Source organism: Astatotilapia calliptera, chromosome 23 (assembly GCF_964374335.1).
Source record: "Astatotilapia calliptera chromosome 23, fAstCal68.1, whole genome shotgun sequence".
Classification (NCBI taxonomy): Eukaryota; Metazoa; Chordata; class Actinopteri; order Cichliformes; family Cichlidae; genus Astatotilapia; species Astatotilapia calliptera.
The window spans coordinates 4,770,349-4,783,616 of record NC_137443.1 but is presented as its reverse complement, the minus strand read 5'-3'; the positions used below and the strand labels follow the sequence as shown (position 1 = coordinate 4,783,616).

Sequence of the window (13,268 nt, the reverse complement as noted above, 5' to 3'; positions counted from 1 at the left end):
CACTTTGCATTTGAATGTATATGAAGGAGTCATATAACTTTCTCCACTCTATTCAGATTTATCTGGTCCAATCACTTATATGTAATTTTTAAATGCATATTTTCCATACAGAGAGCATCCTTTAAGCACAGAGACTCTGAGGACCTGCATTGCTCTATACATACGTACAGTCGTTCTCATTCACACACACAGACACACACGCCAAAGTCTCCTTTGCTCAACCAAACTGTAGGCGGAACTGAAGCCATTTGTCCACTGGCTGAATCCCAACTCTGCACCAACGCATGCAGAAAATTGGTGAGCATCTTGACTCTGGAGATGACACTTCAATTTGTTGAGCTCCAGTGACTGGTGCTCTGCAGTTCATCCCTTGTGGGCGCATGAGATCAGCTGGACACCTGCCTAGCTGTTTGGCTGAAGCCTGGAGCACAGGGGACCGGGCCTTGGAATTGAAGGCCTGGCCTTGCCTGTCAGTCCAAGTCCCTGTCCCTTAGCCCCAGCCCTGGCCTCGCCTCTCAGGTCCTCATCACAGTTCCTCTAGTTTCACACCCGTGCCAGGGCTAGTCCCTTGCCCGATGCCTTTGACCCCTATTTCTCAGCCCTGAGCTGCAAGTCACTGCAGTGCCATCTTCCCAACAGCGGTCTTCCCCTGAAGGGCATCAAATCCCATGAACAGCTTCCCAGCCTTTGTTCCACTTCTAGCTAGTGTGGCCAGCACCTCAGCTTCCAGCTCAGTCAAATCAGCAAGATGTCTCTGCTGTGCATCACTGTCTGTCCTGCTGTAATCCCTGTGACTGATGGGAGTGATCATTGTCGAGGCCCTAAGCTAGAACATTTTGGTGGATTAAAGAGGCTAAATCATGGTCTCAGCTGCTACATTTCCATTTCCATCCTTAATTAAATGTAAATGTGGTTAAAGGTTTTAGTGGAGATGGTATCTATCTAACATGTGGGGTTTATTCACAAAGTAATTACCTCGTTTCCATGGATGGTGGAGAATAGGTTTGTGTTTGTGATCCCTGATATAGCTGTGATTTAACATGACACAAAATGTGTCCATCCATTTTTAGAATACGAAAATCCTGTTTGCAATGGCTCGGTTAACATTTGGTTACTTTTACAGACTGCGGCTCTTGTGACACTGCAACAGAACCTACAGTAGCGCCATGACAAAGACTTGCACTACTCTGAGTTGCATTTCAGGGAAAAGCTTATGTTTCTGTACAACACTCATTTCCGTGTTGAGCTGAAGCTGCTTTTCGCCGGGTGGGAACGGGGACAGAGGACGCAAAAACCGACAACAAGGCAGGCAGAGCAGGCGGGCTCATCTGACTGAATCAGCACCATGTGTCATGAGCGAGGACACCACCTCCACAAGTAGCTGGCAGGTGAACGCGGCCACGCACCTGTGCAGGCAACCAGCCATTTTAGTGAGATTGCCTCCTATCTTTAGCAAAACACACTAAGGAAAACTAGTGCATACATAAACAAACATATGGCATCATGCACAAATACACAAGATTCACTCAACCTCTCAAACATTCTCCCTGTTTCTGTGCCCACCTGCACATGTTGGGTCAAAAATAAGCAATTCAGCAATGCTTCGGTATCGCAACCTAACGCGTATTACTTGCTTGCACTACCTTATAGCCATGCTAAAAGTAACCTCCCCATAAGGGGAGACCAACAGAATAAGAAACTTGTACACTCCTCTGACTGAACTCAATTTTCAGCATAATTCACAGTAGTGGGTCTAATTAAAACTGGTTTGAGGCTGGAAGTGGTAATATTGGCTTTGTTTAACAGGTATTTAAAAAGCTATAAACAGCCTGGGGGTATACGATAAGAACAAAACCTACAGCACAGCACTTACAGAGAGAACAAGGGAGAGACAGGAACACTTGCCTGGCTGCTAAGCAGAGGCAGTGCTCGTCCTAATCTAATCACTGTTTCCCCCATCAGCGGCATCTCAGACACGGCCTGCCTGTGTGCGTATGTGTGCACGTACGTGCGCGTGCGTCTGCCTTGCAGCAAAGGCATAGAGCTAAATCACATAGACACCGAATGACCGTTGTACTGGAGAATTCATTCCACAGCCCTGGGTACTATGTGAGTGTATGCTGGTGTGTATATGCGTGCTCTGAACTAATCTGGTTATTGATTCGACTCTGAACCGGAGCTCATATAATCAAATAGCTGCAAGGGAAAAGGACAGCCGTCCGTCATCTGTCTTAATGAGTAAACATTTTGATGAAGGCAAAGAATAACTCAAAGCTACGTGTAGAGGCAGAGGAGGTTACAGCTTCACTGATAGAGTGACAAGCTGAAACTTTACAGCAATCCAGTGGCGGCTGCTCGGTAATCGTCGTCCTATGCTAAGCGATATTGAAATAGCAAACTATTTCATGCCTATTTCACGCATATGTACTTTGCTCTTTTGAGTCTTTGGTACAGATAGAATCTTGGCATCATTTAAAGCTTTTGTTACATTAACTACCATATAAACCTAAAAAAATAGCCGTCTTTTGAATATGCCTCGAGTCTGATACCTTAATATTTCAGTCACTTTTCTAAAACTATAAAGTTTCCCCATACTAGTAGCTACACAATCAGTCTGGAGTTTGACTTGTCATCTGTGAAAGTCTAATCTCAGTTTAACTCGATGTGAGAGTGGTGCAATCATAAATGGCTTCTACTGCAGCACGAAGATAGGAGAGCGAGACACACAAGCCTACATGTATACCAGCACAGCTAACAGACGAGGCCCGCGGCACACCAGCTAAACCATTAAGTGTGGCGTGCATTCAAACGAACAGATTAATCCCCCCTACTGCTACGTAGTGCAGAGTAATTGAAAATGTCTACAGGAGACTATCTCTGTTCATATACTGTGGCGTATGCTTAGGAGACAATGTATAGAGGGAGGTGGCTGATTGCCACGGAAAATTCAGCAGCAGCGCTTTTTAGTCTGACAGAATGTGCCGGAGAGCCGTGCATCTACAAGATAGCACAAATCTACCTTCCTACCGTTCCAATTTTCTCTCCCCTTTTCTTTTCTCTCTCTGTACCTCCAGTATCGACTTGACAGGTGCTGATCATGACTAATCCTGACGTTTGTTGGTTACGATAAGGATCTGATGTACCATATTCTTCATTTCCATCAAGGTGTACTGTTTAGGAGGGATGACATTCCTCTCAATTGTTAAGGGAAAATGCGTTTACTGTAATCATCCGTATTCCTTTCGGGACAAACAAATCTATTATCAGAGATGCCATCCCAGATCTGCGTAGTTAGCTCGCACTGCTGAACCTATGCTGGGTAAGTATGGTTGATCTCGGGGAAAATAGCCTTTTTATCAACCTCTTCTTCCTGTGTTTATTGTATGTATACATATACATACATATATATATATATATATATATATATATATATATATATATATATATATATATATATATATATATATATATATATATATGAGAAGATGCTGTAGTTTCGTGTGTTAGTTTTAGCATACACAGTGGCCCCTAGCTTTATGAGTTTATGAGATTTCCTGGTGTCTTGGTTTATTCCATATGGCAACACTGGTCTTTTTCCTCCTTGTGTTCGCATTGCTACTGAAGATAACTCTAAATGACACTGTGTGGGATTCTGTTTTTGTAGGCCTTAATGTGTCTATTACCAGCAACAATGGTGCCATTTTGTAGCATGTTCAGTTGCATGTTCAATCTATAATTCATCTGGCTACAGAAATATATAAATGTTTAATATGTCAGAGGCGGTGAGGCCTGTCGAAAGCATGACCTTGAAACGTCCTTTAAACATCACACGGCTACAGCACTGGGGCCAGTTAAGCTGCCAAAGCCAAAAAATAGGAAAAAAAACATGCAACGTGTACACACACACACGCTCTCACTCTTACACATTCACACAGCCCGTCTGCCTGCTGACGCTTTCCACTGCTTTCTGTTCCCTTTTTTCCTGGGATGCAAAATGCAGATGAGACGAGTCAGCCGCTTGTGCACAGTCTCAGGAGAAACTGCCAGTCAAATCCAAACATCTGTATGAATACCAAAACACACAGGGTACAGTGGAGGATGAGAGAAAGAGAAGGAGGGGCGAGGGACATAGAGAAGATGAGGGAGAGAGTGGATCGAGTAGAACGAGCAGTAAAGTAGCTAGGAAAGCCAGTGTTCCTCTCTCTTTCTGTATTTTTGACTGAACAAAGAGCCATATACACATGAATACCTCTTTCCTCCCACTGTATTTTCCATCGGGATATTTATTCTGAAAAGCAGCGATGCACAACAAGGGCTCGGTCCTGTGTTTGCTAGTGGGCTGAGGCGCTAACACTCCCCAGCTGATTATGTGTCTGTCTGTAGCAGTTTGAGCTGCTGCCAAAGGAATTAGGTCTAGTATTTGTGAATGCTGTTCCCCTCACAGCAGAATGCCTCACCATGCCTCTCAAATTTCTAGCTTTTTTAAAAAGGAGAGGGAAAAAAAACATTTTAAATAAATGAAGGAAATCACTGTGGAAGCCTATTAAATTTTCAACGTGACCGTTTTGTGAGTCTTCATGTGTGTTTAGGCTTCGCACAAAAGGAATATTTAAAAACCAAAGCGTGCTAATTGGGACAGAGATTGTTACAGCAGCTTCTTATTCAAACAGGCTTTTGGCTCATTAACTGCTTCCATCCAGCTTTTGTTTAAAGAAAAGTGGAAAAGACATTTAAAGACAACAAAATATTTTTCGATGTACCACCAAAAAGCTGATAGATTGCATAATGTCGTCACGCAAAATACGCTGCAGCAGTGGCACAAGCTCTTGGCTCAAAGTAAGCGCAAACCCAAATATCCTGGCATCTTAGTACTGTTATGTCACATGCAAATCAAATCTTTACTTTTGAAATGTCAGCCAGCTACATATTTATACATAAATGGGATGTGTTAGTCTCAAGGGATAATAAATATTTTGTCTGGGGTAATTCTGATTTCATTTTTTTGTGTTTGTGTAGGGGAGGGTAATTGTATCTTTTCAGGTGTACGACCTGTTTGGTCATCACCTTCTTAAAATATTTAACTATCAGATTTTAATCAGGAATATTAATTCCTGCAGAATCTGCACAGATGCATACATAGTTAAACTCCTTTTCTCTGGTTCACACATCACTATCACATCTATCTAAAAGTCTCCTGAGAAAACTCTCTATAGGATGTTTTTATTGGACTCGCTGCACTAAAGTTGCCATTATCCTTGCTGACTTCTCTCTACGTGTCTCAGCTTTGATAAATCCTTTTTAATGTGCCTGAATGGGTCTGGTCATTTACACCTACAGCTAGAGAGGCGGCACACACAGTATGAGACACAGTAACACCTACATACTGTATATAAACAACACCACGCAACGCACACAATGTGACCATTTGACATTTCATCTAATTACTGTGGATGTGAAAAACCTCTGCCTGTAAAAACTGAATCAACAACAGTAACAGCAGCACAGCCATAACTGTGCTCTCTTAACACGACAAACAGAAGACCGCCATAGGCCTTCTGCTTATTTTGCATTTGTCCTTGTCTAAAGTAAACTTTATAAAACTTGGTGAGAAATTAGTGCTGACAAGCAATGCATAACCAGGGACAATACAAATTTTTCACTTAAACCTAAAAGTCTATTTTTTATCTTCAGTATAAATTACAAGCTGCTAGTTTTGATAAATCCTCTTAAAAGCAAACAGCAAATCAGCACTGACCCAGGAGAGGAGTTTAAAGGAAGTCAAAGGAGGCTGTTTTTGGGGGATTTTGTTATTCTGTGACAAACATCAGAGGTCCGAGTGTTCTGCCTCAGTTTGTCAGCTTTGTAATAAGAGGCAACTTTCAGTATAGAAGCAAATTATTTCACCGAGTTGAAATATGAAAACATATAAGTTTGAAAATAAAAAGAAGAAGAAGTTTATTTTTTTTTGCTATCAATATTATTAATATCTGTAATTAAATATAGTTACAAAGGCAAAATATCTGTGGATCTGGTAATAGTGTAAGACTAAGTTTAAACCCCGCTATGATCATGATAACACCAGGAACAGTTAAAGGTCTGGTCAACAGTAAATAATGCAACGCAAACATTCACATTAAATCCGTCAGAGCGGATGTTTGTGTAAAGACAACTGGAAAGAAGATTAAGAGGCAGCTGTTCCTCTGTCCGAACCACTTCACCCCTCTCGCTTTATGTATTTGCTTGGTCTCTAATGAGGCTCTACTTAACAATGTCACTCTCCATCTGTACACGTGTCAGTCGGCCCTCTGATGCACACACGCAATCACACAAACACACAGAACCAGTCGTGCAGAAGCGCATGCTAACCTGTCACTGAACTGATGAAGCAGTGTTTCTTTATTGTCTGTGTAGCTCTAGTTCTGTATTTGTGAACTTATCATCCACATATTTTTCCTCTGTGTCTGCAAATCACTTTTATTGTTCCTTCAAAAACCTTACATGCTACATACTCGTACACCCATCTGTTCGTGTCTCAGGTCTTTGATCTTCAGTTACATTTAAATCCCGAGCACATGGTCAGTGCACTGTAGCTAATAAATTCCTCATACACCCCGCCCTATTAGCATTGATGTGTAACCTTCGAGCTTGTGGTGTTCTGCCTCGGGGTAATAGAGCCACTGCGCATTTGTGTGTATCTGTGTGTATTTTTGTAAAATGATGGCCTGTCTCTAGAGCAGGTCCCCCACTGGTTCGCATCAGGAGGCTTCATGGATGCACACTCATCTAATACCTCCAATACTAATGAATATTCCACTTTGTCACCCGCTCTCTCACTGGTCCTTGTCATTCACATTGTGCGTCCACCTCTTCCAAACTAAGTTGTGTCTGTATCTACAAATTTAATGCTGCACACGCTTTCTCTCACACCCCTACGTTTGTCTTCTTACGTCACCACTCTATCTGTGATACAGGCCTCTACACCCATGCTACACTACGGCTGCCAGCATGCCAGCTAGTGCCCGTAGCTGCAGCACCCAAGGAAGAGTCGCCTTCCTTTCAATTAGCATTTTGATTACATTCCGAAGGAAAACTAGCCGGTGAACGCAAATAAAAAATGTACTTGCTGACAAATGCTTCTGTTGTTCCTAGTGGAAATGCCCAAGTGAGTCAGTCCACTTTGATGATGGCAAGTGAACCATTTTGAAAAAAGATAGATGCTAAATAATAATAATGACTCTGCAGTCATAGCATTGATGAATCGGCAACGAGGCTCAACTTTGTCTTTCTGTTTCTGACAGGTAAAAAAACAACTGGGAATAAAATGGCTGCTAGTTTTATTAGTCTACCTCTCACTCTGTCGCTTGAATGTGATGGATGAATGGGTAAATGGATGCAATGTTAAAGTGAAATTCAGCGAGAGCAGGCAAAGCAGAATACTTTAACAGCTTGTAATCATCACTCCTGTGCTGACAAGTGAGCTCGCGCACGCACTTACACATAGCCGTAAGGGGCATAAAACTTGAGAATGAGGGAAAGAATGCACGACATTATAATCTATTGTAATCCAGTCATGCGCGTAACTCACACACCTACTCCCATCTTTTCTTCAGCTCTGGCACAATACATGGACAGCACACCCTCGGACTGTCTATACAAGCGGCGTGACAGATAACATGGCTACTCATTTAACTTACATGCAGTACTTTGCATAAATGAATGGCAAATCCACAAAAAAGTCCAGTTTCCTTACCATGTAAAAAGACATTTAACCCTCAACCATGTGCGATCCACCTCTGCAGCACTATACACAGGTAAATATTTCAGAGTGGTGCAAAGGCTGGAAAAACAGGGGACACCTACACAGCCCTGACTTCAACATAAAATGGGTGCTGTTCCCCTCTTTTAACCCTTCCTTCCCTATTTCCTTACTTCTTTTCCTTCCTCCGCACGTTTCTCATTAGCCCGATATCCGTCTCCGTCCCTCCATCTGCCTCCCTCATTTTTTCATTCTGCCCACGAACCTACAGTGTAACCCCCCGCTGTAGCCCTCGTCCCCGTAAGAAGGAACTTAACATTCTGCACAACAATAGTTCAACAGTATCGCAGCAAGAAGAATAATTCTGACTGACTGTGGGTGGACAGTATATCTACAACTACAAGCTACTCAGCTCACTATAGGATACTCAAAATTAACCAGCAGTTATCATCGCACATTCAAGTATAGTGGCAGGCTGCCCGTAGCCTTCCTTACCATCTTAAACCCATTCCACTCCATTTGGGAGATGCTGGCCGTTGTCTCACGTTCTCTCTCTCCTCACACAACAGCTACAGCAACGCCTCAGAAAAGAAAAATCCCCTACTCTTTTTAAAACTCTTATTCTCCTCTGACACAGTCTCCTTATTTTTCCTCTCCTCTGCACTCTTCCTCTCTGCCTGATTCTGAGTCTTAGCAGCGAGCAGAGAGCAGCGTGCTGGAGGTGTACGGAGCAAACATCGCCTTCTTCCACAGATGCTGAGAGCAGAATGGATGTGAGTGCTGGGCTGCAGTAAGGCTCTCCCTCCTACCACCCTCCCTCCTTGCCCCCACCCCCTCTCCCCACCAACCCTCCCCTCCTTCCCACAACCACCTGCCCATTCGCCTGCTCAGCTGGAAGGTCAGAGCCCGCCCACGCCCACTCACTCCCCCGACTTTCTTTTAGAGTCTCTGATTGGCTTCTCGGCTTGCCCGTCAGCCCTCGGCCTCCCCTCCCCTCCATCAGTGTTAACACCTTCGCTCTCTGGCTGGCTCCGAGCCCTCCTCGGCACACGCCAGCCGCAGCCCGGTTTGGCAGAGAAAAGGCTCTCTGAATCCCAGCAAAGCAATCAATCGCTGCTGAGGTCTGTCTGTGCTTGAGTGAGCAGCGCGGAGCAGAGCGCTTACAGCCTCGGGCGCTATGGTAATAGGATGCCTGCGCAGCACTGTGTATATAAATTAGCTATTACTGGGTTGCATGTTAAAATCCCCCGTACATTTATACGACTGTGTGTGCATACAGGCCATCGCTGTCTCCCTCACTCCCTGCCTCCCTACTTCACACGCAGACACTTACGCACACGCAAAAGTAAAGTTTACGTTTTAAATAATGTTCGATTACTTTAATGCCGATTTAGACCCTTTAAACCTACGACGGCTTCAAATATAACAGAACGAAACCACGAACACGAACTCGCGGGAAGTCTGCACACACCTGTCCAAGCAGGTGCATCCCAAAGAAATGCAAGACAAAAAACGTCTTTAAACGGGGTAACTGTTGTAATTTTGTTAATTTTTTTAAAGTAAGAAGCTCAAAGAAATGTTGTCCCAACATTTTATTATTGTTATTGTTATTATTTATTTATTTATCTTACCGCTGCGATAGGCTACATGGTCACAGTGAAATAAAGCTCATGTGGCACAATAAAGACACAAGCGAGTACTACGACATCTACTCACCATGACCATTCTTGTGACGGGCTGTCGGTGTCGGTGTTCTCGGTACTATAAAAGCCGGCGAAGTCAGGGAGGAGAGTCGGACAGAGGAGCAGCGGCTTGTTTTTTAAAGGGGATAAATGAACCGGGGTCGTGGTGTAGTGAGTCTACAGGAAAAAAAGGAATCCCCAAAACAAAACAGAAGCAAAACCGCGCGCGCGCCTGTGTGTGCGGAAGCCCCCGGAAGCCCTCGGCCAGCGCAAAAACACAAAAAGGCACTCCCCTTAAAACAAACACCGCGTCAAGAGGAAGGAAAGCAAAAGATTCGCGGCGAGCAAACACCGTCTACCTTTCCCCCAAAAGCCATTTACGGATTGTCCAGTCATCTCGCGCGTCTTCTCCCATTGGCTGCGGAGGTGAGGACGGGGCGGTGCGCTCGCGGATGAGAGCCTGGGAGGCAGGCTCTTGTGGTCCACGACGCGGGATGGCATTGAAGCATCGCGCGGGAAGACAGGTGCCAGGGAAGCTTTTTTAAGGAGGTTTCGTGTTCGCATATATGCACTACTTCACTGTTGATAATTATGCGCGAGCTGCACGCTCTCTAACACGTGCACGGAGGAGTGTGTTAGTACGAGCGCGCCTGCAAGGTTATTTGCATGATTGCCGCAGTCGTCAAGCCATGTGTACACCTCTCCCCCTCCTCCTCAGAAGCCGTTCTTCTACAGTTATTTTACTGCAGCCTCATCAACCCCCCCACCCCCAAAAAACAAAAAAACTTCCAAATTACTCTTCTTAGAAAAAAACCCCTACAAACTACAATCAAACTACAATCTAACCATTAAGCAGCAGGGCACACATCCCTGGTTTACTGTGTTGAAGAGCGAGCATATTTAATCAAAATGCTGCTATCATATCAAATTCATAATTACTGATACTGCCAATTACTCTGACAATTATGGTAATATTCATTACAGTTTAGTAATAATGAATATTAATGGGTGGGGGCAGCTAGCTTAAACTGTCTTTGTCAAGCCCCAAACCTGCCTCAGGTTGATTTTGTCCACCTGGCCTCTAACTCGGGCAGACAAGAAGAGGGAGCTCTTGCTTCCCTTTAACACAGTTACCTTGCAGGCAGAAATTCTTGGCTGAAGCTTCAAACCAGGCTACATACAAACACACACATACACACGAATGCGTACAATCAGAATGCAAATACGGAAACACATGTTGCTTGACACCCTACTATACCTATTAGCACACATAATATATTCGCATGCACACATATTCTGGCTCCCGCTCTATAACACATTCAAACACCTTATGCTGTAGATGAACATAAAGCCTCATTTGATATTGCAGTGGCTATATCCTCGGGTTGCCAAGAGATCAAAACATCATCAGTTTCGCAGCACATTATCATATTGTTTTTCCTCGTGTTCTATGCAGCAATAAGAGGCTGTCAACTCTTAATCTCCTGCTGTTTTGTTTCAACTAGCCTTCAGCTATGCGAGGCCCAGCAAACCTAATGGAACTAGTGGACATCCATTAAGCTAAGAGAGGTATCTCCTCATCTTGCAGCTCAAAATATATCCTGATACAAGACTCCAGTATAATATAGATATTTAATCTGAAAAGTTTGAAAGCAAATTGCTTTTATTGATTGTGTTTAGTATTAAAAAATGGTAATGGTTAGTTACAAGTCTCTAGCCACTGATTAAATACAACGTTTATTCGAAAAATAGTGGTAAGCAGTTGTTTAATCAACAAGGGACCTACAGTCCCACTGGACCACCTGGCACTACTTTTTGACATGTCAAAGCATTTGAGAATAACAGCACGGGTTATTATTTTCAGGTCTTAAAGCTAACCATCTACTGAAAATCACTTGAGTGTGAGTTTTTTGTGTCTGAAACTAAATTACAACCTCTGCAACACATGAAAGGGCCATATTCTACATATATAATCTACTGTAAAAACACAGGGGACGCACTGTACACACAATAACTACCTTGACACCTGAAATAACACTATGTGTATTTATACAATTTTAAATTGGGATTTTCAACCATACACTCAAGTAGGTTGACAAATTAGCTCCCAAATGAACACAGTGGGAAAAAAAAAACACTGTTAAAAAAACAGGGGGAAAAAATGTGTTAGGACTGAACTAAAGCTTCCCAGTTTCTCTGCTTCTTCCCTAACGTCCACCTGTCTGTTTAGCTACAACTAGCTAGCTAACCAAGCCATGTGGCTGACATACTAATGAGAAACCTTACTACGCCTTCCATTAGGTCGGAGCAGTAGACATGCACGTGCACAAGGGGGAAAGATGGGCTGAACAAGCTCGCTATTGTTTCAGATAGAATAAAAAAATATGCTGGCACTTGCAGTCTGGAGATTTGTACTGATCACACGGTACATAACATAAGAGAGGCAGAGTAATGTAGAATGAAGCACAATGAAAATGGATTAAAATAGAAGTGCATCTCTGTCTCTCTTCCTTTGTGATGTGCTTTTTATCTTTTCTGCCACAGAGCAGAGAGAAGCAAAATTTGCAGCTGAATAGTACAGGCAACAAACCCTCCGTCTTCTATCCATCTTTTATCCTCCTGCGCTGACCTTTGAGTTTAATAAAGGCTTTGGGTAGGACCCAGGAAAAGACATTCTCCACCCAACAGCCTTTAATATTCTTGACCAAACTGTGTTTTTATTGTTGCATTTTAATTCCCTACTGTAAGGAGTAGAAAGTCAAATCTATGGCAGTGACTTGCATACAAATCACGCCTATTTTTTTTTTTTTAAATTTTGTCTATGTGTTTTGTCAACTTTTAACTGCCAGTGTGTAGAAGCAGTAAAATAAAGTGGGTGATAATTTTCTTATTTCATAATAGACAGTGTTTGGAGGTTGTTTTTCTCTCCACTGTAATATAAACCAAATAACCTTTTCTCTAAATGAGAATATGATTTGAAAGTGAAAATAGTCCCTCGCAGTTGTCTTGCTTTGTGTGTCATTTTGCTAGATTGCGCTACAGGACAATGATTTTAAAAGGCAATGAAAGTGACTACCAGCTATAAACACAATCTGTTCTTTCCCGTGCGCGGTGTTATGGAGTGCGTGCAGGTTCTGTACACAGACGCATATCAAAGACGGAGCCATGTTGCTGCCATACTTAAGGACATACACTGAGCATTATAATATTGTGCGTGGACAGATGGGGGGAGTGGTTAAGATACTCTATCAAGGGCATTCATGTTGAGATACTCTCCAGATTGTATATTACAGTACAGCTCATTATCTCGTGGATCTGGCCTGTCTTTATGTACAGTTTATGTCTAGCGCACATAAACTGCAATGCAGCACTGGATAAATTTAAAAAAGCAATTAATGCTAATAACTAAACGGGCTACTCTTCTTAATTGCATTTTCATTTTGTCATACTTTGCACAAAAAGTGCCTAGTTTTGATTGGATGCATTATTTGGCCTTTTAGATGATGACTGATCGCTAAATCGTTTTTAAGCAGATAAATGATATTTCTTTCCTTTTGCAACATTTTGAAAGTTAAAAAGCTTTTGTGGCTATAACCCAGCAGGACCAGCCACACTGTCAGCAATGTGAAGCCCCATCTCGCTTATTGGCTCTGGCTCTTATCCATAAACACACACAAAAAGGACAGCTGATTCTAGGCATACACAAAAATTTTATTCATGGAGCGTGTCACACTCTCACACAGTCTCTGTTGTACAGCTGGAGATGTAAGGCCTGCACCTCCGAAGTATTTTCATCCTGTGCTTCCAACCTGCTAATTCTGAAAGCAGAG

The 13,268-nt window shown here is 42.9% G+C and overlaps 1 protein-coding gene across 9 annotated transcripts in view; it reads right to left on the bottom strand.

The window, feature by feature from the left end:
* Positions 1-13,268, bottom strand: part of elavl4 (ELAV like neuron-specific RNA binding protein 4) — a 78,816-nt gene that overhangs the window by 50,041 nt on the left and 15,507 nt on the right. The window contains exon 1 of one of the 9 annotated variants that reach the window (XM_080297531.1): positions 9,473-10,867. The exons of 5 other annotated variants lie outside the window; for them this stretch is intronic. In XM_080297531.1, coding sequence (XP_080153657.1) covers positions 9,473-9,481 — 9 coding nt within the window. In that variant the 5' untranslated portion in view covers positions 9,482-10,867. Of the gene's footprint in view, positions 1-8,251; positions 8,534-9,472; positions 10,868-13,268 lie in introns of those variants that run through there. 3 more of the 9 variants (XM_080297527.1, XM_080297526.1, XM_080297530.1) reach the window with 3 other exon arrangements.